The 25,609-nt window shown below is 46.0% G+C and overlaps 1 protein-coding gene across 1 annotated transcript in view; it reads right to left on the bottom strand.

Annotated features, from left to right (window-relative positions):
* Nucleotides 1-24,030, bottom strand: part of fam149b1 (family with sequence similarity 149 member B1) — a 128,795-nt gene extending 104,765 nt beyond the window's left edge. The window contains exons 1-4 of the mRNA XM_078199769.1: nt 23,866-24,030; nt 14,356-14,469; nt 9,811-9,946; nt 7,969-8,111 (exon numbers count right to left, since the gene is read on the bottom strand). Of these exons, the coding sequence (XP_078055895.1) occupies nt 7,969-8,111; nt 9,811-9,946; nt 14,356-14,469; nt 23,866-23,912 (440 nt within the window). The 5' untranslated portion in view covers nt 23,913-24,030. The remainder of the gene's footprint in view (nt 1-7,968; nt 8,112-9,810; nt 9,947-14,355; nt 14,470-23,865) is intronic.
* Nucleotides 24,031-25,609: the final 1,579 nt, after the last annotated feature.

Raw genomic sequence — 25,609 nt, 5'->3', positions numbered from 1 at the left:
TATCCCCATAACCTTTGGCTCTCTCATCAATCAAGAATCTAACTCAGGCTTAAACATATTGAATGACCCAGGCTCCACTGTGGTCTTGGAAAGAGAATTCACACTCGAAAAATTCTCCTCACCTCCTTCGTAAAAGGAAGACCTCTTATTCTTAAAGTGTGGCCCCTAATTCTTGTCTTTCCCAGAAGAGGAACATCCTATTAACATATGGGGCGGCACAGTGGCAGCACTGCTGCCTCACAGTGCCAGGGACCTGGGTTCAATTCCGGCCTCGGGTCACTGTCTGTGTGGAGTTTGCATTCTCCATGTGTCTGCGTGAGTTTCCTCCGGGTGCTCTGGTTTCCTCCCACAGTCCAAAGATGTGCAGGTTAGGTTGATTGGCCATGCTAAATTGACCCTAGTGTCAGGGGGATCAGCAGGGTAAATATGCGTGGTTATGGGAATAGGGCCTGGGTGGAATTGTGGTCGGTGAAGACTCGATGGGCCGAATGGCCTCTTTCTGCACTATAGGGATTCTATGGCTTCAATGATATACAGGATCTTATATAATTTGCTTCTTTTAGTACTAGAGGGTCTATATAATATTAACCATAATAAACTATTTAATCTTGTCCAAAAAAGTGGAACCACACGACATGCCTGCATTTTATAGAATCCCTACAGTGCAGAAAGAGGCCATCTGGCCCATCGAGTCTGCACCGGCTCTCTGACAGAGCATCTTAACCAGGCTCACCCCCTGCCCTATCCCTGTAATGATGTGGAGATGCCGGCGTTGGACTGGGGTAAACACAGTAAGAAGTTTAACAACACCAGGTTAAAGTCCAACAGGTTTATTTGGTAGCAAAAGCCACACAAGCTTTCGAGGCTCTGAGCCCCTTCTTCAGGTGAGTGGGAATTCTGTTCACAAACAGAACTTATAAGACACAGACTCAATTTACATGAATAATGGTTGGAATGCGAATACTTACAACTAATCCAGTCTTTAAGAAACAAAACAATGGGAGTGGAGAGAGCATCAAGACAGGCTAAAAAGATGTGTATTGTCTCCAGACAAGACAGCCAGTGAAACAGAGTTTCACTGGCTGTCTTGTCTGGAGACAATACACATCTTTTTAGCCTGTCTTGATGCTCTCTCCACTCCCATTGTTTTGTTTCTTAAAGACTGGATTAGTTGTAAGTATTCGCATTCCAACCATTATTCATGTAAATTGAGTCTGTGTCTTATAAGTTCTGTTTGTGAACAGAATTCCCACTCACCTGAAGAAGGGGCTCAGAGCCTCGAAAGCTTGTGTGGCTTTTGCTACCAAATAAACCTGTTGGACTTTAACCTGGTGTTGTTAAACTTCTTACTGTGGCTATCCCTGTAACCCCACACATTTACTCTCTAATCCCCCTAACCTACACATCTGGAGACCCTAAGGGGAGATTTAGCACTTAAAGGCACAAATTCAAAACTAATTTGTGTCAACGACATTTCAATGAATGAGTGGATAACTTACGGAGCAGGCTTCTAAGACAGTGCAAGCAGTTAGTATTGATTGATACAAATGCAAGTTAGATCAATTTATTTCAGAAAGGATCATTTAGAGAAATGGAATATAAGTAATTTGAGACATGGTATGTGATAAATAGAACCATAGAACATTACAGCACAGAAACAGGCCTTTTGGCCCTTCATGTCTGTGCCGAACTATTTTTCTGCCTAGTCCCACTGACCTGCACCTGGACCATATCCCTCCACACCCCTCTCATCCACGTACCTGTCAAAGTTTTTCTTAAATGTTAAAAGTGACCCCGCATTCACCACTTCATCTGGCAGCTCATTCCAAACTCCCACCACTCTCTGTGTGAAGAAGCCTCCCCCTAATATTCCCTTTAAACTTTTCCCCCTTCACCCTTAACCCATGCCCTCTAGTTTTTTTCTCCCCTATCCTCAGTGGAGGAATTAGTAACTTTGCACCGATGATTGTGAAAGCTCTCCATCGTTGGGGATTTTCCTCATGCCATCTCTGACAACCGATAGAAACTGCTTAGTATGAAATGTCAACAATTCATGGTGGCACATTAGCTAGCACTGCTGTTTCCCAGCGCCAGGAACCTGGGTTCAATTCCGGACTTGGGTGACTGTCTGCACGTTCTCCCCGTGTCTGCGTGTGTTTCCTCCGGATGCTCCGGTTTCCCCCACAGTCAAAAGATGTGCAGCTTAGGTGGATTGGCCATGCTAAATTGCCTCTTCGTCATAGAATCCCTACAGTGCATAAGGAGGCCATTCGGCCCATTGAGTCTGCACCGACCACAACCCCACACAAGCGCTATTCCTGTAATTTCCACAATCTTTTTTACTGGTTTTAAAAAACCAGGGCTATAAACCTGCCCTGTCCACAAAACTGGTCATCCCTCTGGATCAAGCTTTTAACCTGCTAGTCTCCCTGACACGAGGGTCAATTTTTAACATGGTCAATCAACCTAATCTGCACATCTTTGGACTGTGGGAGGAAACCGGAGCACCCGGAGGAAACCCACGCAGACACGGAGAGAATGTGCAAACTCCACACAGATAGTGGCCCGAGGCGGGAATTGAACCTGGGTCCCCGGCGCTGTGAGGTCACAGTGCTAACAACTGTGCCACCATGCCGCCCCGTGTCCAAAGTGGCCAAAGATGTGTAGGTTAGGAGGATTAGTGGGGTAAATATGTGGGGTTATGGGGATAGGGCCTGAGTGGGATGCTCTGTCAGAGAGTTGGTATAGATGGGCCGACTGGCTTCCTTCTGCACTGTAGGGATGTGAATGTGACTGCCAGGATGGTGCAAGACAAATTAGTTGGACTTTGAAACAAAAACAGAAAATGCTGCAGAATCTCAGCAGGTCTGACAGCATCTGTGGAGAGAGAATAGAATCAACATTTCGAGGCTGGATGACCCTTCATCAGAGTTAAGAGTAAAGAAAATCAGAAAAATAATTATACTATGAGGGTGGAGGGGGTGGCTGCAATAGGATAAAGGGAATGTAAATGAGGATGAAGGCCAAGGGCAAACACCACCACCAGAATTCTACCACCCACCCGCCACGGAATCAGATCGGGCAAGGGGCGGACAATGGAAATATCCGCTGACCTTGGGCGGAATTTAATATTTTAGGGATTTTCCAACATCAATCAAAACAATAACTTATATTGATACGGCACCTTCCACATATCCAAAGACACTATAGGGGTGCTTTCAAAAACAATTTGACCTCTTGTGGTCTGGGCGGCACGGTAGCACAGTGGTTAGCACTGCTGCTTCACAGCTCCAGGGACCTGGGATCGATTCCCGGCTTGTGTCACTGTCTGTGTGGAGTTTGCACATTCTCCTCGTGTCTGCGTGGGTTTCCTCCGGGTGCTCCGGTTTCCTCCCACAATCCAAAGATGTGCGGGTTAGGTTGATTGGCCATGCTAAAATTGCCCCTTAGTGTCCTGAGATGTGTAGGTTAGAGGGATTAGTGGGTAAAATATGTAGGGATATGGGCGTAGGGCCTGGGTGGGATTGTGGTCGGTGCAGACTCGATGGGCCGAATGGCCTCTTTCTGTACTGTAGGGTTTCTATGATTTCTATGAAGGTGATAATGAGGCAGACAACCAGAAGCTTGGACAAAGGAATAGAATTTAAGGAGACAAAAACAAAAACAGAATTTAAGGAGTGTTTTAAAGGAGGAAAGAGGGGTAGAGAGGCAGAGGAGTTTCCGGAGGGAATTCAGCCTTATAACCCTGGTAGCTAAGAGCATGGGCACCAAAGACGGAGTGATTAAAATAGGGTATGTGCAATAGGTTAAAAGACAGGTAGTAGGACTGGCAATATTCCCATTAATTTTCCTTCACTGGGCATTGTGTCGTCTCTTTAGGATGGGATGAGGAGGGGGAGGAGAGAATGTTAAGTTTATGGATAGAAGATGGTAGACTATCAAAGAGTGCATTGGAATAGTCAAGTCGAGAGGTAACAAAAGGTATGGATGAGAGTTTCAACAGCAGATGAGCTGAGGCAGAGACCAATAATACCAAGGAGGTAAAAATGGGTGGTCTCACTGATGAGTTGGAAGCTTATCTAAGGATCAATTACAACACTCTGGTTACAAACAGGTTGCTTCAGCCTTAAAGACTTTCAAGGAAGAAGGATCCAATCAGTGGCTAGAGAACAGAGATTGTGATGGTGGTCAAATACAATGGTTTCAGTTTTCCAACATTTAGTTGGAGGAAATTTCTGCTCATCGAGTACTGGACGTTGGGGAGCAGTATGCTACTTTGGAGGCAGTGGAAGAATTGAGAGATATAATCATGTGGATACAAAATTGGCTGAATAATAGGAAGCAGAGAGTGATGCTCAATGGGTATTTTTTGGGCTGGAGCTTGTAGTGGTGTTCCTCAGGGGTCGATATTGGGATTCTTGCTTTTCCTGATATATATTAATGATCGAGATCTTGGTGTGCAGGGAACAATTTCAAAGTTTGCGGCTGACATAAAATTTGGAAGCAATGTAAACTGTGAGGACAGTGTAGAACTTCGAAAGGACATAGACAAATTGGTGGAATAGACAGATGGGTGACAGATTAAATTCAATGCGGCAAGTTTTGCATTTTGGTAGGGAGAACAGAGAGCCGAGATACTATAAAGGGCAAGAAAGCTTTTTCACATCGCGAAATGCACTGGAATGCACTGTCTGGAAGTGTGGTTGAGGTAGGTTCAATTGAGGCTTTCAAGATTAGATGTTTTGCGCAGGGATACGGGGAAAAAGACAGAGGAACAGCACTAAGTCATAACAGTCATTTGGAGAGCTGGTACAGATTTAATGGGCCCAATGGTCTCCTTGTGCGCCATGATAATTCTGTGATTTTTGATTATGTTCTGTACCTGTTCAAACCTTTTGTAAATCCATACTGGCTCTCTCTGACCAATTGAAGATTTTCAATGTATTCAAACACCCTATCATTTTAGACTTTACGAATATCCTGCAGCCAACAAATTTTTAAAAATTAATTTATAGGATATGGGCATCACTGGCTCAGGCAGCATTTATTGCCCATCCCTAGTTGCTCTTGAGAAAGTGGTAGCGAGCTGCCCTTTTCGAACCGCTGCAGTCCCTGTGGTGTAGGTACACCCACAGTGCTGCTAGAGGGGGAATTACTTTGTGTTTTGTTTGTAGCAGTTGAATACAACTGAGTCGCTTGCCAGGCCATTTCAGAGGGAATTTAAGAGTCAACCACTTTGCTGTGTAAAAGTGGGGAAAGCAGGTGTTACTGAAAAAAAGTTCAAGTGTATGTTTATCATCTCCACTATTCACTAAAATGCTTTGACAATCTACAGTTCAGTCTGTGAGAGGCAAGCTGTTCGCTGCAAGGAAGCACCCCTACAGCTAGTTCCCAGGCAGGACTTTACGGGTGTTAGATCTCAAGGTCTGTAAAAGCAATATGGGGTTGTTCTACCAACTACGCTGATGGCCAAATCGCCTAGAAATAACTTAGAGAGACAACATGAGAGAGTTCATTAAGCGCTGGGAAAACTGGGTTAGGGAGTGTAATTGATGTCCACAAACCAGACACAAGTGGTTATGTTAAAAACCAATTGTAGCCAGTAGTTAATGAGACTAGATAACATGTTCGAGCCCATACACTGATTGGATATTATAATCAAGTAGACATGTAATTGGTCGATTGTAATCGCACCTCAGGCATGATGTAAACCTAATTGATAATTGTGAATGGATATAGATAAATTCCTGTGCAAATGTACATACATTGATTGGTATATGCTAATTTCTTAACCAAAACTGTCTGTAGAATTTTTGAATCAGTGCTTTCCCTGGTGAATCACTAGTTGGAGCACTGGGGCCAGCCCATACTATAGTTCATAATAAAGGCCTTGGCTGTGATTCTCCCAAAAAAGTTCTAAGTGTCGAATTTGTGGGAAAACTGGTGTAAATCATGCTGGTTTTTTTCAGTGGGACTTCAGACAAGAATCTCCCACACTCTGTGCAATGCAGAGATCACAATCGGGAATATAATTAAAAGCTCGGGGGACAGGGCCTATTCACCCTGGAGGCTGACAGTTCCGGACCTCTGTGCATGCGCAGCGGCCCCGATCCAAAGATGTGCAGGTTAGGTTGATTGGCCAGGTTAAAAATTGCCCCTTAGAGTCCTGAGATGCGTAGGTTAGAGGGATTAGTGGGTAAATATGTGGGGGTAGGGCCTGGGTGGGATTGTGGTCGGTGCAGACTCGATGGGCTGAATGGCCTCCTTCTGCACTGTACGGTTTCTATGATTCTATGATTCTATGATCTGTCAGCCTGCAGATTGCTGGCTAGCTCGATCACTGGCCAGTCTGGGACCCCCGCGGTACTGCCCCTCCATGACCCAATCGTGGCCCCCCCATCCATTCGCAGGCAAGCCCTGAACCCTCATGTCCCAGACCGCCTGGTCTCCAGCCCCCTCCCCCAGCAGTGATGAACAATCCCCCACCCCCCTCCCCGAGAGACCCCCCCAGCTGACCACCACCCCGCCCGTTCCCAGCCCACCCCGATCCCTGGCCTCCCTCCTGCCCCCATCGATCACAATGGCAGCGTGGCAGCGGGACCACCCATCCCCACCAATCACCCGCTAAGCCCCACCTCCAGCATGCCCTGCCCCCTAGGCCCTGCCCCATTGGCACTGCCACATGCCTGATGGGCAGTGCCAAGGTGCCCCCTGGACATGAGCAAATTGCTTCTCCGGCAGTGCCGGGGGCACAGGGTGGCACTGCCAGGGTGTCCATGCCCATAGGGCACCACCCACCTGCCGCCTGACCCCCTGAGGGGCCCCGATTGACCCCCCCCTTCTCTCCAGCAGGGTCGTCCCGCTAGTTCGTCAAAAGTGGGGAACTAGTCTGAACCCCACTGGAGTGAAATACTCCAGATGGGCTGGGAGATGCTAGCGGGCCCGGAGAATTCAGTCCTGGGCTCGCTAACCAGATTTAAATTACATTAAAAGTAGATTTAAATCACTGACCTGGTGTTCCTGCCGGTTTCCAGCGCAAATCAGACTGCAGATGGCTATCTGGCGCTGGGAGATGCGCATGCGGCGGGAACGCATGTGCGAATCCCGCAAATCGGCAGGCACGCAATTCTCCTGGCCCACCGTGCTAAAAACTTAGCATGGTGGGATGGGAGAATTGCTCCCCCTTGTCTGAAACTCCAAGAGACTGAAGTTCACAATGGCTGAATAGTTGTCTTTTTCTCCCTAATACAGTGGATCTGGAGTCACATGTAGGCCAAACCAGGTAAGAATGGCAGGTTTCCTTCCCTAAAGGCAATTAGTGAACCAGATGGGTTTTTACGACAATTGACAATGTTTTCATGGTCATCATTAGACTTTTAATTTCAGATGTTTTATTGAGTTTAAATTCCACCATCTGCCATGGTGAGATTCGAATCCTGGTCCCCAGAGGGTTACTGGACTCTGGATTACTAGTCCAGTGACAATACCACTGTGCCACTACCTCCCAGGCTAATTGGTCTAGAATTCATCCAAAATCGGATCAACCATGACCTTATCAAATGGTGGAGCAGGCTTGAAGGGTCGAATGGCTTAATTCTGCTGCTATTATGCATGTGTGTAAAACAGTGTTGCCCTTCAGCTGATGATACATTTATTTCAGCATCAACATACTTCTTGTGATTCATAGAAATCCAATGCAGTTCGCCATTAAGAAAATGAAGCGGGTGTGGAGGAGGCTCATGTGACGTATAAACAGAACCATAGTCACAATGGTTTGTTTCTACGCTTTAAAATTCTGTACCAGTCATAGAACCACATCCCAAGGAAAAAACAATGCCTGGGGAGAAAAGATGAAAAACAATGGAGTGTGGAATGAGGTTGAAATTATTATTATCTGTAATCTTTACAAGAGAACAGAAACACCTCGTCAGGGACGTTGAGTGGCATAGTATTGTATTATTTCCTTACCGAAAATGTGGGAAGCTGCACTTCCATTCCTGACACTCCTTCTCCAGCCTCTGTACACGGGAACATTTCTTCTCTTCAAACAGAAGCTCATCAATCTCACAGAACATTTGTTGAACCTGCTGTGAAGTTGCTTTCTCAAACTCCTAGGACATGCAATACATTGGAAAAGAGTGCATCCATCACTTTTAGCACTAAAAATTAAACAGGATTTAAAAAGACTGTGCTCCTCTGCTAGCCAGTGGGTCAAATGTACTGCACACTACAGCACCATGCAAGTCCTTCCTGTCTCTTGGGCACGGTACTGTTCAACTCAGAGAATTTACTCATTCAACATTTCATCGAGTTTTTTGAAGAAGTGCCAAGGTGCGCAGATAATAGTAATGGAGTTTATGCAATTTATATGGATTTTACCAAAGCCTTTGACAATGTCCCACATAGGAGACTTATAAAGAAGGCAAATGCACATAGGACACAGGGTAATTTGATAAAGTGGATTCAAAATTGACTCAGTTGTAGGAGACAGAGGATGACGACAGAAGGTTGCACCCAAGATGTGCGGGTTAGGTTGATTGGCCATGCTAAATTGCCCCTCAGTGTCAGGGGGATTAGTTGGGTAAATATGTGGGGTCATGGGGATAGGGCCCGGGTGGGATTGTGGGTCGGTGCAGACTCAATGGGCAAATGGCCTCCTTCTGCACGGTATGGATTATATGATCCTAGTTACTGGAAGCCCATGTCCAGTGGCATACGACAAGGATCTATGCTGGGTCCCCCATTATTTGTCATTTATATAAATGACATAGATGACTATGGAGGGGGGTAGGATTAGTAAGTTTGCAGATGACGGGTAGTTAATAGTGAGATTAAGTGTCTTGGGCTACAATAAGATATAGACGGGATGGTCAAATGGGCAGATGAGTAGCTATTAGAATTTAACCCTGAAAAATGTGAGGTGATGTACTTTGGAAGGAGCAATTTGACGAGGAAGTACTCAATGAATGGTCAGATACTATGAAGTTTGTCCACAGATCTCTGAAAGTGAAAGGGCATGTTAGTAGGGTGGTGAAAAAGGCATATGGGACACTTGCCTTTATCAATCAAGGCATAGATTACAAAAACAGGGAAGTCATGTTGGAGTTGTATGGAACTTTGGTGAGGCCACAGATGGAATGCTGTGTGAAGTTCTGCTCGTCACATTATGGGAAGGATGTGATTGCACTGGAAAGGGTGCAGAGGAGATTCACCAGGATGCTGCCTGGGTTGGGACATTTAAGTTATGAAGAGAGGTTGGAGAAGCCTGGGTTGTTTTCATTGGAGCAGAGAAGACTGAGGAGCGACCTGATTGAGGTGTACAAGATTATGAGGATCATGGACAGAGTGGATAGGGAGCAGCTGTTCCCCTTAGTTGAAGGATCAGTCACGAGGGGACACAAGTTAAAAGTGAGGGGTGGGAGGTTTGGGAGGGGATGTGAGGAAAAACCTTTTTACCCAGAGGGTGGTATTAATCTGGAATGTGCTGCCTGGGAGGGTGGTAGAGACGAATTGCCTCATATCCTTTAAAAAGTATCTGGGTGAGCACTTGGCATGCCATAACATTCAAGGCTATGGACCAAATGCTAGTAAATGAGATTAGGTGGGAGGTCAGGTGTTTCTTACGTGTTTCAATGCTAAATTGACCTTAGTATCAAGAGATTAGCAGGGTAAATATGTGGGGTTACGGAATAGGGCCTGGGTGGGATTGTGGTTGGTTCAGACTCGATGGGCCGAAGGGCTTCTTCTGCACTGTATGAATCTATGGTTCTCTGAACATGCAGTGCAAATGTTTGGAAAAGCACTACTCACATTGTCACCCCAGGAGAAGGTAGAGCTGCAGGCAGTGGAGATTCTGGTTCCTGTGTAACTGTTTACAGCAGACCAAGGGTGTCCAAAATCAGCCAGCAAAGGTTGGCTGCTAGTGTCTTCAGAAACGTCCGAATCACTGAAACATCATCAGATTGGTATAAATACAAACCTGGAACATGGAAAAATGCTACAGATGCAGAGATAGAATATCCACAGCACATCCAAATCTACATTTCTCATAGATTCATAGAATCCCTACAGTGCAGAAGGAGGCCATTCGGCCCATCGAGTCTGCACCAACCACAATCCCACCCAAGTCCTATTCCCGTAACCCCACATATTTACCCTGCTAATCCCTTGACACTAGGGTCAATTTAGCCTGGTCAATCAACCTAATCCAAACATCTTTGGGCTGTGGGAGGAAACCGGAGCACCCGGAGGAAACCCACGCAGACACGGGGAGAACGTGCAAACTCCACACAGACAGTGACCCAAGGCCGGAATTGAACCTGGGTCCCTGGCGCTGAGAGGCAGCAGTGCTAACCACTGTGCTACCGTGCCATCACGTCCACACTAGCAGAAAGCAACTATTTGAGGGATACATTCAACATATAGAAATGCTGTTCAGAGAGAAGCCAAGATAATACCAGATAAAAGCAAATTACTGCGGATGCTGGAATCTGAAACCAAAAGAGAAAACGCTGGAAAATCTCAGCAGGTCTGGCAGCATCTGTAAGGAGAGAAAAGAAATGGTGTTTCGAGTCCAGATGACCGTTTGTCAAGACTCTTTGTCAAACCCTGCCAGCTTTGACAAAGGATCATCTGGACTCGAAACATCAGCTCTTTTCTCTCCTTACAGATGCTGCCGGACCTGCTGAGATTTTCCAGCATTTTCTGTCTTTGAGTACAAGATAATACTCATGCTTTTAGCATTCATGTGTCCTTATTTTATCAATACTCGTGCTTCCCAAGACATTCCTCTCGAGCTACAGTCGTACCAGTCATGGAAAATAAACTCCCTGACCTTCAACTTGCACCCGACACAACATTGCCCTGTCAGAAATTCTCCACCCTGCCTGATGACACTGACTCATAGGACCATAAGAAATAGGAACAGGAGTAGGCCATTCGGCCCCTCGAGCCTGCTCCACCATGCAAAAGGTCACAGCTGATCTGACATTCCTCACGTCACTTTCCTGTCCTTTCCCCGCAACCCTTGATTCCCTTCCTGATCAAAAATCTATCTCAGCCTCAAATATACACAAGGATTCTGCCCCCACAGCTCTCTGGGGCAAGGAGTTCCAAAGACTCACAACCCTCAGAGAAGAAATTCCTCCTCATCGCAGTCTAAATTGGCGCCTCTTTATTCTGAGACTGTGCCCTCTGGTCCTATCCTCTCAGCATTTCCTCAGTCAAGCCCCTTAAGAATCCTATATGTTTCAATGAGATCACCTCTCATTCTTCTAAATTCAAACGGGTAGAGTTTTTCAACTTGTTTAATCTTTCCTCATAAGACAATCCCTTCATACCAGGGATCATCCGAGTGAACCTTCTCTGACCTGCCTATGGGTGCGATTCTCCCGGCTTGCTGCGCTGTTTGAGTAGTACAGTGGGCCAGACAATATCACCGGGGGGCCTGCAGCAGAATTCCCAACTGGCATCCAGCTGATCGCGACTCTCCCGGGCCCTTTTTTTAAGCGTAATCACCCTTTGCGCCGGAATCAGCGCGAGGCTGATGACAATATGGAAACTGATATTTCCATATCATTAGCGAGCCCGGAACGGTATCGTCCGGGCTCACTAATGTTTCCCATTCCGCCGGGAGAGGTTTCCACCAGCGGGGATTAAACCCACCAAAGGGTAGCAGGTGGGATCACCCCACTGGTGGGGACAGAGTTGTCTCCGCCCCCCGCCCCCGTCATGAATCGCGTTACGGACTCTGTGATGTACAGAATCCCAGAGATTCATTCCATTCAGCTCATCAATGAATGGGCAGGAAAAACTCCCGTATTTCCACCCGTTAGGTTTGTTTTTGGAGAATCACCCCCCCCCACACAATGTCTTTCCTTCAGTAAGGGGACCAAAACTGCTCGCAATAGTCCAGATGTGGTCCCACCAGTACCTAGTACAGTTGTAGCAAGATTTCCATACTGTTATACTCCAACCCTCTTGAAATAAAGCCAATATTCCATTAGCCTCCCAGATTATCTGCTGCACCTGTGTGCCAGCTTTCTGTGTTTTGTGCACAGGTTGCTTTGTGTTGCAACTTTCTGCAGTATTTCTCCATTTAAATAATACTCTTGTTCTTTCATTCTCAATTTCACATCTTCTGACATTAAACTCCATTTGCCAACTTTTTGTCCGCTTACTTAGCCTATCAAGGGCGGCGCAGTGGCTAGCACTGCTGCCTCAAAGTGACAGGGACTCCGGTTCGATTCCGGCCTTGGGCTGTGTTTGAACATTCTCCCCTTGTCTGCGTGGGTTTCCTCCAGGTGCTCCAGTTTCCTCCTACACTCCAAAGATTGCAGAAATTGCCCCTTAGTGTTTGAAGATGTGCAGGTTAGGTGGATTAGCTGTGGTAAACATGAAGGATACGGGGATAGGGTGAGGGGGTGGGCCTGGACAAGATGCTCTTTTGGAGAGTTGGTGCAGACTCAGTGGGACAAATTGCCCCCTTCTCCACTGTCGGGATTCTAGTATATCTTTATAAACTGTTTGTAGCCCTCTCGCAACTTGCCTTTTCACCTACTTTTGTGTCATCTGTAAATTTGGCTACAGTACATTCACTTCCTTCATTGAATAGAATCATAGAATTGCTGCAGTGTGCAAGGTGGCCATTCGGCCCATCAAGTCTGCACCGATTCTCCGACAGAGCATCCCACCCAGGTCCTATCCCCGTAACCCCACGCATTTACCCCACTAATCCCCCTAACCTGCACATCTTGGAATTATAGGAGGAAACTGGAGCAGCCAGAGGAAACCCACACAGACATGGGAGAATATGCAAACTCCACACAGACAATCATCCAAGGCTGGAATTGAATCCGGGTCCCTGGCGCTGTGAGGCAGCAGTGCTAACCACTATGCCGCCCCTCCCCTCCACACCCGCCGCCCCCCCCCCCCCCCCCCCCCCCACCCAAGTCATTAAGACATATTGTAAACAGCTGCAGTCACAGCTCTGATCCCTGTGAAGCCCCACTGGTGATAGGTTGCCAACCTGAATAAAAGCCTCTTAGCCCCACTTGTTGTTTCCTGCCCAATTAGCCCCAATTCTCTATCCATTCCAATATACTACCTCCATCACCATGGGCTCTTATCTGATGACTTAACCTTTTAGAGGTACCTTGTCGAATGCCTTCTGGAAGTCAAATAACACATCTACTGGTTCCCCTCTATCCATTTTGGTTGGGACTTTCTCAAAACTGATTAGTCAGACACAATTTTCCTTTCATGAAGCCATTCTGATTCTGATAGCTTGGATTGTGATTTTCCAAATGTGCTGCCATTACTTCCTCAATAATTTTTCCAACAACAGATGCTTATCGGACTATATTTACTTGCAGTTTGCTTCCCTCCCTTTTGAATGGGGGTGTCACATTAGCAGTTTTCCAATACTCCTGGTACTTCTCCAGAGTCCAAGGATTTTGGGATACATTTTAAAACCAATGTATCCAATATCTCTTAGCTACTTAATTTAGGATTCTAGGATGCAATCCATCAGGGCCAGAGGTCTTATCTACCTTTCGGCCCATTAGTTTGTCTATTACTACTGTGGCTGTGGTCAGTGTTGTAATGTTTTGCATCAAGTTCCCACAAATGGCAGTGATGACTGATGTTGCTTGAGGATTGATTATTGGCCAGAACAATATTTGTGCATCTCCCACTGACAGCTCAAGCTGTCACCAATCTTTATGTGTGAGACAACAGTATCAAAAGACTCCACCAACTTGCTGTCATCCTTACCAGAGGCGCAGACAAACACCTCTCACTGTACAGGACAAGATGTGGAGATGCCGGCGTTGGACTGGGGTGGGGCACAGTAAGAAGTCTCACAACACCAGGTTAAAGTCCAACAGATTTATTTGGTAGCACGAGCTTTCGGAGCGCTGCTCCTTCACCAGGTGAGTGGAGAGTTGGGTTCACAAACAAGGCATATAGACACAGACTCAATTGCAAGATAATGGTTGGAATGTGAGTCTTAACAGATAATCAAGTCTTTACAGGTACAGACAGTACAAGTGGAGAGAGGGTTAAGCACAGGTTAAAGAGGTGTGAACTGGTGTACAGAGCAAGTCAGGAGCCCTGCTTGATCTCTCACCTCTCTGGCATAAGGATGCTGGGGTTGCTTACCACCTGCTTCCCTGATACAAGTCCCATCAATCCAGTCTCAGACACTCTGGTCAGTCTGAGGCTGCACAAATGGTTCTTCTACCCATTCAGCAAAGCACAAAGCTGACCTTTCAGTTGCTGCAAGCACACTATTCCAGGACTTGATAATAAAACACCACAACAGTACAAAATGGCTGGAATAAGTGACATTCATACCCACTAGAGGTGGAGTCCACGTCCTCGACGCTGGTGATGGGAGAGGGAGTTGAAAATTCTTCTAGTTTGTCTGGCAGTGGGTGATTTTCAATGTTGCATCGCAACAGGTCTTGTCTGTGGAAATACAAACTAACTTTGAAAACAAAGTTGTTGTTTTTTTCTCATTCCAAACATACAAATAATTATTCTGATTACACTGTAATTAAACATGGATGAGTAATAGAAACAGAGATAGTTAGATGGGTCTCCAATGCATTTGCTCACATCTCGTCCTGGGTCTAGAGCAGAAGCAACTGGCAGCTCAGTCTCTTTAACAACAATGCTCTAAATTGACACAGATATTTTAGGGCGGATAGGGCGGCACGGTGGCACAGTAGTTCGCACGGCTGCCTCGCAGTGCCAGGGATCCAGGTTCGATTCCCAGCTTGGGTCACCGTCTGTGCGGAGTTTGCACATTCTCCCCGTGTCTGCATGGGTTTCCTTCAGATGCTTCAGTTTCCTCCACACAGTCCAAAGATGCGCTTGTTAGGTGCATTGGCCATGCTAAATTCTCCCTCAGCGTACCCAAACAGGCGCCGGAGTGTGGCAGTTAGGGGTTTTTCACAGTAACTTCATTGCAGTGTTAATGTAAGCCAACTTGTGACTAATAAATAAAACTTTAAAACTGAAGTTCCTGTTACCATTTCGGTAAATCTCCTCGACCCCTTCTCCAAATGCTTAATTTTCCTAAAGTGTGGTGTCCAGAATTGGACACAATACAACGGCTGAGCCCTAACAAGTGATTCATACAATTTTATCATAATTTTATTGGATGTGTACTCTATTTAAACCCAAGGATCCAGAATGTTTCTTTAAACAGTGTTTTCAATTTAATAAGTCACCACCTTCCAGCACCCCCTTTGAAACTGTATCATTTAATTGATATTTTGCTTCCTCATTTTTGAATAGCCTCACTGCATACATCTCTGCATTAAATTTCATTTTTATTTATCGGTTGCAGGGATGCAGACATCACTGACAAAGAACAAAGAGAAGTACAGCACAGGAACAAGTCCTTCAGCCCTCCACACCTGTCCCGATCATGATGTTCTAACTAAACTAAAAACAAACCTTCTGCCTTTACTCAGTCCGTATCCTCTATTCATGGACCCATCCAGATGCCTCTTAAATGTTGCTAATGTGCCTGCTTCCACCACCTCCTCTGGCAGCGCGTTCCAGGAACCCACCACTCTCTGCCTGAAAAACTATTCCTGCACATCTCCCTTAAACTTTCCCCCTCTCTCCTTGAGCCTGTGCCCCTTGTAATTGACACTTTCACCCTCAGAAAAAACCTCTGATTATCCACCCTCTCTCTGCCTCTCATCATTTTGTAGACCTCTGTCAGGTTTCCCCTCAGCCTGCCTATCCAGTGAAAACAATTCTAGTTTATTCAACCTCTCCTCATAGTCAACACCCTCGAGACCAGGCAACATCCTGGTGAACCTTCTTTGCACTCTCTCCAGTTCCCACATCTTTCTGGTAGTGTGGTGACCAGAACTGCACACAATACTCCAAATGCGGCCTAACCGAAGTTTTATATAGCGCAACATGATTTTCCAACTCTTGTACTCAATGCCCCAGCTGATGAAGGCAAGCATTCCATATGGCTTTCTTAATCACCTTGGCCACCTGTGTTGCCACTTTTAGGGAACTGTGGACCTGAACGCCCAGATCCCTCTGTATGTTAATGTTCTCGAGGGTTCTGCCATTTACAGTATAATTCACACCTAAATTAGATCCTCCAAAATGCATCACATCGCATTTGTCCGGATTAAATTCCATCTGTCATTTCTGTGCCCAAGTTTCCAATCTATCGATATCCTGTTGTATCCTCTGACAATCCCCGGCACTATCAGCAACTCCACCAATCTTCATGTCATCCGCAAACTTACCATCCACCCACGTTTTCCTCCAGATCATTTATGTTTACAGCAAACAACAGAGGTCTCAGCACTGATCCCTGCGGAACACCACTAGCTACGGTTCTCCATTCTGAAAAACACCCTTCCACCACTACTCTATGTCTTTATAATCAAGCCAGTTCTGTATCCATCCAGCAGGCCTACCCCGAATCCCATGTGATTTTAGTTTTTGTACCAGTCTGCCATGTGGGACCTTGTCAAACGCCTTACTAAAGTCCTTACAAAGTACTACATCCACAGCCTTTCCCTCATCAATCATCTTTGTCCCCTCTTTAAAAACCTCAATCAAGCTGGTGAGACATGATCTTATCCAAACAAAACCATGCTGCCTGTCACTAACGAGTCCATTTTCTTCCCAATGTGCACATATCCTGTCCCTCAGTATTTTCTCCAAAAGCTTCCCCACCACTGACGTCAGGCTCAGCGGCCTATAATTTCCTGGATTATCTCTGTTTCCTTTCCTAAACAAGAGAACAACATTGGCTATTCTCCAATCCTCTGGAACCTCGCCTGTGGTCAAAGAGGATGTGAAGATATCTGTTAAGGCTCCAACTATTTCTTCCCTTGCCTCCCGTAGTAACTTGGGATAGATCCCATCTGGCCCCGGGGACTTGTCTACCTTAATGCAATTTAGGATACCCAACACTTCCTCCTTCAATACATTGACATTCTCTAGAGCATTCACACGCCCATCCTTGACGTCAACTTCCTCATGTCCTTCTCCTTGGAGAATACCAATACAAAGTACTCGTCAAGGATCTCATCCACTTCCTGTGGCTCCATGCATAACTCCCCTCCATTGTCCTTGAGTAGGCCTACACTTTCTCTTGCTACCCTCTTGCTCCTAATATGTGTGCAAAAAGCTTTGGGATTCTCCTTGACCCTTTGATTTGATTTATTATTGTCATATGTATTAACATACAGTGAAAAGTATTGCTTCTTGTGTGCTATACAGACAAAACATACCGTTCATAGAGAAGGAAATGAGTAAGTGCAGAATGTACTATTACAGTCATAACTAGGGTGTAGAGAAAGATCAACTTAATGCAAGGTAAGTCCATTCAAAAGTCTGACAGCAGCAGGCAAGAAGCTGTTCTTGAGTCGGTTAGTACGTGACCTCAGACTTTCGTATCTTTTTCCCAAAGGAAGAAGGTGGAAGAGAGAATGTCCTGGGTGCGTGGGATACTTAATTATGCTGGCTGTTTTGCTGAGGCAGCGGGAAGTGTAGACAGAGTCAATGGATGGGAGGCTGGTTTGCGTGATGGATTGGGTTACATTCACGACCTTTTGTAGTTCTTTGCAGTCTTGGGGAGAACAGGAGCCATACCAAGCTGTGATACAATCAGAAAGAATGCATTCTATGGTGCGTCTGTAAAAGTTGGAGAGAGTCGTAGCTGACATGCCAAATTTCCTTAGTCTGCTGAGAAAGTAGAGGCGTTGGTGGGCTTTCTTAACTATAGTGTCGGCATGGGAGACCAGGACAGGTTGTTGGTGATCTGGACACTGAAAAACTTGAAACTCTCGACCCTTTCTACTTCGTCCCTCAAAAAATTCTAAGTGCTGAATTGGCGGGAGAAATAGTGTAATTCACGATTGTTTTTACAGTGGGAGTTCAAAGAACAAAGTACAAAGAAAATTACAGCACAGGAACAGGCCCTTCGGACCTCCAAGCCTGCACCGACCATGCTGCCCGACTGAACTAAAACCCCCTACCCTTCCGGGGACCATGTCCCTCTATTCCCATCCTATTCATGTATTTGTCAAGACGCCCCTTAAAAGTCACTATCGTATCCGCTTCCACTACCTCCCCCGGCAACGAGTTCCAGGCACCCACTACTCTCTGTGTAAAAAATCTGCCTCGTATATCTCCTTTAAACTTTGCCCCTCGCACCTTCAACCTGTGCCCCCTAGTAATTGATTCTTCCACCCTGGGAAAAAGCTTCTGACTATCCACTCCGTCCATGCCTCTCATAATCTTGTAGACTTCTATCAGGTCGCCCCTCAACCTCCATCATTCCAGTGAGAACAAACCAAGTTTCTCCAACCTCTCCTCATAGCTAATGCCCTCCGTACCAGGCAACATCCTGGTAAATCTTTTCTGTACCCTCTCCAAAGTCTCCACATACTTCTGGTAGTGTGGCGACCAGAATTGAACACTATATTCCAAGTGCGGCCTAACTAAGGCTCTATAAAGCTGCAACATGGCTTGCCAATTTTTAAACTCAATGCCCCAGCCGATGAAGGCAAGCATGCCGTATGCCTTCGTGACGACCTTCTCCACCTGCATTGCCACTTTCAGTCACCTGTGTACCTGTACATCCAGATCCCTCTGCCTATCAATACTCTTAAGGGTTCTGCCATTTACTGTATATTTCCTATCTGTATTAGACCTTCCAAAATGCATTACCTCACATTTGTCCAGATTAAACTCCATCTGCCATCTCTCCGCCCAAGTCTCCAACTGATCTATATCCTGCTGCATCCTCCGATGGTCCTCATCGCTATCCGCAAATCCACCAACCTTTGTGTCGTCCGCAAGCTTACTAATCAAACCAGTTACATTTTCCTCCAAATCATTTATATATATTACAAACAGCAAAGGTCCCAGCACTGATCCCTGAGGAATGCTACTAGTCACAGGCTTCCATTCAGAAACGCACCCTTCCACTGCTACCCTCTGTCTTCTTTGACCGACATGATGTGGAGATGCCAGCGTTGGACTGGGGTAAACACAGTAAGAAGTCTAACAACACCAGGTTAAAGTCCAACAGGTTTATTTGGTAGCAAATGCCACTAGCTTTCGGAGCGCTGCCCCTTCGTCAGGTGGTGCCACCTGACAAAGGTGCAGCGCTCCGAAAGCTCGTGGCATTTGCTACCAAATAAACCTGTTGGACTTTAACCTGGTGTTGTTCGACTTCTTACTACGCTCTTTGACCGAGCCAGTTTTGTATCCACCTTGCCAGCTCACCTCTGATCCCATGCGACTTCACCTTCTGCACCAGTCTGCCTTGAGGCACCTTGTCAAAGGCCTTACTGAAGTCCATGTAGCCAACATCCACTGCCCTACCCTCATCAATCATCTTCGTCACTTCCTCAAAAAACTCGATCAAGTTAGTGAGACACGACCTCCCCTTCACAAAACCATGTTGCCTCTCACTAATACGTCCACTTATTTCCAAGTGGGAATAAATCCTGTATTGAAGAATCCTCTCCAATAATTTCCCTACCACTGATGTAAGGCTCACCGGCCTGTAATTACCTGGATTATTCTTGCTCCCCTTCTTAAACAAAGGAACAACATTAGCTATTCTCCAATCCCCTGTAGCCAGTGAGGATACAAAGATTTCTCTCAAGGCCCCAGCAATTTCCTCCCTTGCCTCTCTCCGTATTCTGGGGTATATCCCATCAGGCCCTGGGGAATTGTCTACCTTAATGTTTCTCATTTCGATAAATGTGAGGTGATGCATTTTGGTAGATTGAATTAGGGCAGGACGTACTCAGTTAATGGTAGAGCGTTGGGGAGAGTTATAGAACAAAGAGATCTGGTGGTACAGGTTCATAGTTCCTTGAAAGTGGAGTCACAGATGGACAGAGTAGTGAAAAGGGCATTTGGCATACTTGGTTTCATTGGTCAGAACATTGAATTCAGGAGTTGGGACATCTTGTTGAAGTTGTACAAGACATTAGTAAGGCCACACTTGGAATACTGCGTACACTTCAGGTCACCCTATTATAGGAAGGATATTACTAAACTAGAAAGAGTGCAGAAAAGATTTACTAAGATGTTACCGGGATTTGATGGTTTGAGTTATAAGGAGAGGCTGGATAGACTGGAACTTTTTTCCCTGGAGCGTAGGAGGCTTAAGGGTTATCCTATAGAGGTCGATAAAATAATGACGGGGCATAGATAAGGTAGGTAGGCAACATCTTTTTCCCAAAGGTAGGGGAGTCTAAAACAAGAGGGCAAAGGTTTAAGGTGAGAGGGGAGTGAGATACAAAAGGGTCCAGAGGGACAATTCTTTCACTCAGAAGATGGTGAGTGTCTGGAACAAGCTGCCATAGACAATAGTTGGGTACAATCTTGTCGTTTAAAAAGCATTTAGACAGTTAAATGGGTAAGATGGGTATAGATGGATATGGGCCAAATGCGGGCAATTGGGACTAGATTAGTAGTAAAAACTGAGTGGCATGGACAATTTGGGCCAAAGGGCCTGTTTCCATGCTGTAAACCTCTATGACTGTAACACTACATTCTGCACTCTCTCCTTTCCTTCCCTATGTACAGTATGCTTTGTCTGTAAGGCACATAAGAAACAATACTTTTCACTGTATTCTAATACATAAACATACCTCACTATAAGAAGGATGTGGAAGCGCTGGAAAGAGTGCAAAGGAGATTTACCAGGATGCTGCCTGGTTTGGAGGGTAGGTCTTATGAGGAAAGGTTGAGGGAGCTAGGGCTGTTCTCTCTGGAGCGGAGGAGGCTGAGGGGAGACTTAATAGAGGTTTATAAAATGATGAAGGGGATAGATAGAGTGAACGTTCAAAGACTATTTCCTCGGGTGGATGGAGCTATTACAAGGGGGCATAACTATAGGGTTCATGGAGGGAGATATAGGAAGGATATCAGAGGTAGGTTCTTTACGCAGAGAGTGGTTGAGGTGTGGAATGGACTGCCTGCAGTGATAGTGGAGTCAGACACTTTAGGAACATTTAAGCGGTTATTGGATAGGCACATGGAGCACACCAGGATGATAGGGAGTGGGATAGCTTGATCTTGGTTTCAGATAAAGCTCGGCACAATATCATGGGCCGAAGGGCCTGTTCTGTGCTGTACTGTTCTATGTTCTATATGACAATAATAAATCAAATCAAAATCAGCTATTTTTCCCCTTGCTCCTATGTCCATCTATTCTTTTATCCATAGGAGGATGTGAAGATACCTGTTAAGGCCCCAGCTATTTCTTCCCTTGCCTCCCATCTGGCCCCGGGCACTTGTCTACCGTAATGCAATTTATGATACCCAACACTTCCTCCTTTAATATATTGATAAGACCATCATTGATTAATATTGATATCTAATTGCTGTCAAAAGGTTGTTGGTGAACTGCCTTTTCGAATTGCTGCAGTCCATGTGGCATTGATTGGGAAGTCTACGACAAGAGAGCACAGTCTTAAAAATTAGAACTAGACCTTCCGGGAGTGATGTTGGGAAACCTTTCCACACAAAAATGATGGCAGAAGTTTGGGATACTCTTCCCCAAATGACAATTGATGCTGGTTTGCTAGATTCTGGTTAGCAAAGTTATGGGATACGGAACAAAGGTGGATAAAGAGAGTTGAGTCAAAAATCAACCATGAACTCGTTGAATGATGTAAGTGCCTCATGGAGCTAAATGTCTTCATCCTGTTCCAATGTTCCCTCAGTTCTGTTAGAGCACGAGCTCCAGATTTTTTCACGCAGTGACAATGAAGAGTGATATACTGCCAAGTCAGGATGCTGTATGGTTTGGAGGGGAACTTGCAGTTGGTGCTATCCCCATACATACGCTGTCCACCTTGGGGTAGCACTGCTGCTTCACAGCGCCAGGGACCCGGGTTTGATTCCCGGCTTGGGTCACTGTCTGTGTGGAGTATGCATGTTCTCCCCGTGTCTGCATGGGTTTCCTCCGGGTGCTCTGGCTTCCTCCCACAGTCTGAAAGACGTGCTGGTTAGGTGCATTGACCCGAACAGGCGCCAGACTGTGGCGACTGGGGGAATTTCATAGTGGGTTCATTGCAGTGTTGATGTAAGCCTTACTTGTGACTAATAAATAAGCTTTTGTCCTTATAGGTAGGAGAGATCCTGGATTTGAAAAGAGCAGTTGAAGGGTTTTGATGCAGTGCATCTTGCAGACTGTGTGTCCATGGTGGGGAGAGAATGGTGAAGGACATCAATGAGGTGCTAAGCAAATGGCTTTATTTCTATTCTTTCACAGATGATGGGCATCAATGGGAAGTCATGATGTGGAGATGCCGGCGTTGGACTGGGGTAAACACAGTAAGAAGTTTAACAACACCAGGTTAAAGTCCAACAGGTTTATTTGGTAGCAAAAGCCACACAAGCTTTCGAGGCTCTGAGCCCCTTCTTCAGGTGAGTGGGAATTCTGTTCACAAACAGAACTTATAAGACACAGACTCAATTTACATGAATAATGGTTGGAATGCGAATACTTACAACTAATCCAGTCTTTAAGAAACAAAACAATGGGAGTGGAGAGAGCATCAAGACAGGCTAAAAAGATGTGTATTGTCTCCAGACAAGACAGCCAGTGAAACTCTGCAGGTCCACGCAACTGTGGGAGTTACAAATAGTGTGACATAAATTCTGATTCTAGGATCGCATGATAAAGACTCAGGAGGAAAAAAGCAGAAATATTTATGTGAAATAGTGTGACATAAACCCAATATCCCGGTTGATATTCAGGAGAACAGTGACCACGACACCACACAACCCTGCCACAGCAACCTCTGCAAGACGTGCCGGATCATCGACACAGATGCCATCATCTCACGTGAGAACACCATCCACCAGGTACACGGTACATACTCTTGCAACTCGGCCAACGTTGTCTACCTGATACGCTGCAAGAAAGGATGTCCCGAGGCATGGTACATTGGGGAAACTATGCAGACGCTGCGACAACGGATGAATGAACACCGCTCGACAATCACCAGGCAAGACTGTTCTCTTCCTGTTGGGGAGCACTTCAGCGGTCACGGGCATTCGGCCTCTGATATTCGGGTAAGCGTTCTCCAAGGCGGCCTTCGCGACACACGACAGCGCAGAGTCGCGGAGCAGAAACTGATAGCCAGGTTCCGCACACACAAGGACGGCCTCAACCGGGATATTGGGTTTATGTCACACTATTTCACATAAATATTTCTGCTTTTTTCCTCCTGAGTCTTTATCATGCGATCCTAGAATCAGAATTTATGTCACACTATTTGTAACTCCCACAGTTGCGTGGACCTGCAGAGTTTCACTGGCTGTCTTGTCTGGAGACAATACACATCTTTTTAGCCTGTCTTGATGCTCTCTCCACTCCCATTGTTTTGTTTCTTAAAGACTGGATTAGTTGTAAGTATTCGCATTCCAACCATTATTCATGTAAATTGAGTCTGTGTCTTATAAGTTCTGTTTGTGAACAGAATTCCCACTCACCTGAAGAAGGGGCTCAGAGCCTCGAAAGCTTGTGTGGCTTTTGCTACCAAATAAACCTGTTGGACTTTAACCTGGTGTTGTTAAACTTCTATCAATGGGAAGAGCAGCTTTGGTCACCCATCCCCAAACTGCAGGACAAGGTGTTGCTGAATCGCCTTCTCCAGGAAGGGGCCCATTGAGCCCCTGGTGCTGGGACACATAGCAGCTTCTACCTGAAGCACAGCATCAGTTAAAGGGGCTGAGTGGCCTCCGCCTCACCCCACCGCCTGCAATCAGAGGGCCCCGCGGCTGCCGCACTCCGACCCCGCCATTCCCGCCGGCTCCGGCCCGCGGCCCCGCACTCACATCTCCGGAGTGTTGGACAGCGGCCTCCGGCTGTATCTGTGAATCATGCCGCCGCCTCTCGCTGCTGGACGGGCCGGAAAGCGCGCATCGTCCCGCTGGGGCTTTCCGAGGACCGGCCTCTCTCCACTCTCACTCCCCGGGCTTGGCCACCTCACTAGGCCGCGCTGCCATGGAAACCGTCTCAGATCCGGGGCCTGCTGGGAGATGGAGTTCACCCAGAGGACACCTGAACCCAGAGTTACTTTAACCAGAATGAACTTTAACCAGAATAATCCACACCCAGGATAATCTTCACCCAGAATAAACTTCACCCAGGATAATCTTCACCCAGAATAATCCTCACCCAGAATAAACTTCACCCAGGATAATCTTCACCCAGGATAATCTTCACCCAGGATAATCTTCACCCAGGATAATCCTCACCCAGAATAATCTTCACCCAGGATAATCCTCACCCAGAATAAACTTCACCCAGGATAATCTTCACCCAGGATAATCTTCACCCAGGATAATCCTCACCCAGAATAATCTTCACCCAGGATAATCCTCACCCAGAATAAACTTCACCCAGGATAATCTTCACCCAGGATAATCCTCACCCAGAATAAACTTCACCCAGGATAATCTTCACCCACAATAATCTTCACCCAGAATAATCTTCACCCAGAATAAACTTCACCCAGAATAAACTTCACCCAGGATAACCCTCACCCAGGATAATCTTCACCCACAATAATTGTTACCCAGAATAATCTTCATCTTCATGCTCAGTTCTGGTCGCCTCATTACAGGAAGGATGTGGAAAAGATTGAAAGGGTGCAGAGGCGATTTACAAGGATGTTGCCTGGATTGAGTGGCATGCCTTATGAGGATAGGCTGAGGGAGCTCGGTCTTTTCTCCTTGGAGAGACGAAGGATGAGAGAAGACCTAATAGAGGTGTATAAGATGTTGAGAGGCATAGATCGGGTGGACTCTCAGAGGCTTTTTCCCAGGGTGGAAATGTCTGCTACGAGAGGACACAGGTTTAGGGTGCTGGGGGGTAGGTACAGGGGAGATGTTAGGGGGAAGTTTTTCACACAGAGGGTGGTGGGCGAGTGGAATCGGCTGCCGTCAGTGGTGGTGGAGGCAAACTCAATAGGGTCTTTTAAGAGACTCCTGGATGAGTACATGGAGCTTAATAGGATGGAGGGTTATAGGTAGGTCTAGAAGGTAGGGATGTGTTCGGCACAACTTGTGGGCCGAAGGGCCTGTTTGTGCTGTAGTTTTTCTATGTTTCTATAATAATCCTCACCTTGAATAATCTTTACCCAGAATAATTGTTACCCAGAATAGTCATTACCCAGAATAGTCATTACCCAGAATAGTCATTACCCAGAATAGTCATTACCCAGAATAATTTTCACCAATAATAAACTTCACCCAGAATAATCCTCACCCAGAATAGTCTTTACCTAGAATCATCCTCACCGAGAATAATCCCACTGCAAACTTCACCTCGACTAATCCCAACACAAACTTCACCCAGAGTAATACCACTGCAAACTTCACCAAGGGAAATTAGTAATGCTTGTCTTCTCAATGACACTCAATTCATTGGCAATGATTTTTCATGACATGTTGTCTCAGGGAATAACTTCTGTATGGCTCACCGTATAATCAACTATCATTAGGATACAATTATATCCCCTTTCTATCTTCTGTGAAGAACTTTCAGGAACAATCTTACATTGCAACTGACAATTTC

The sequence above is a fragment of the Mustelus asterias genome, chromosome 28 (assembly GCF_964213995.1).
Source record: "Mustelus asterias chromosome 28, sMusAst1.hap1.1, whole genome shotgun sequence".
Taxonomy (NCBI): domain Eukaryota; kingdom Metazoa; phylum Chordata; class Chondrichthyes; order Carcharhiniformes; family Triakidae; genus Mustelus; species Mustelus asterias.
Note: the sequence above shows the minus strand (reverse complement) of the source record. Positions and strands in the feature narration are given on the sequence as shown.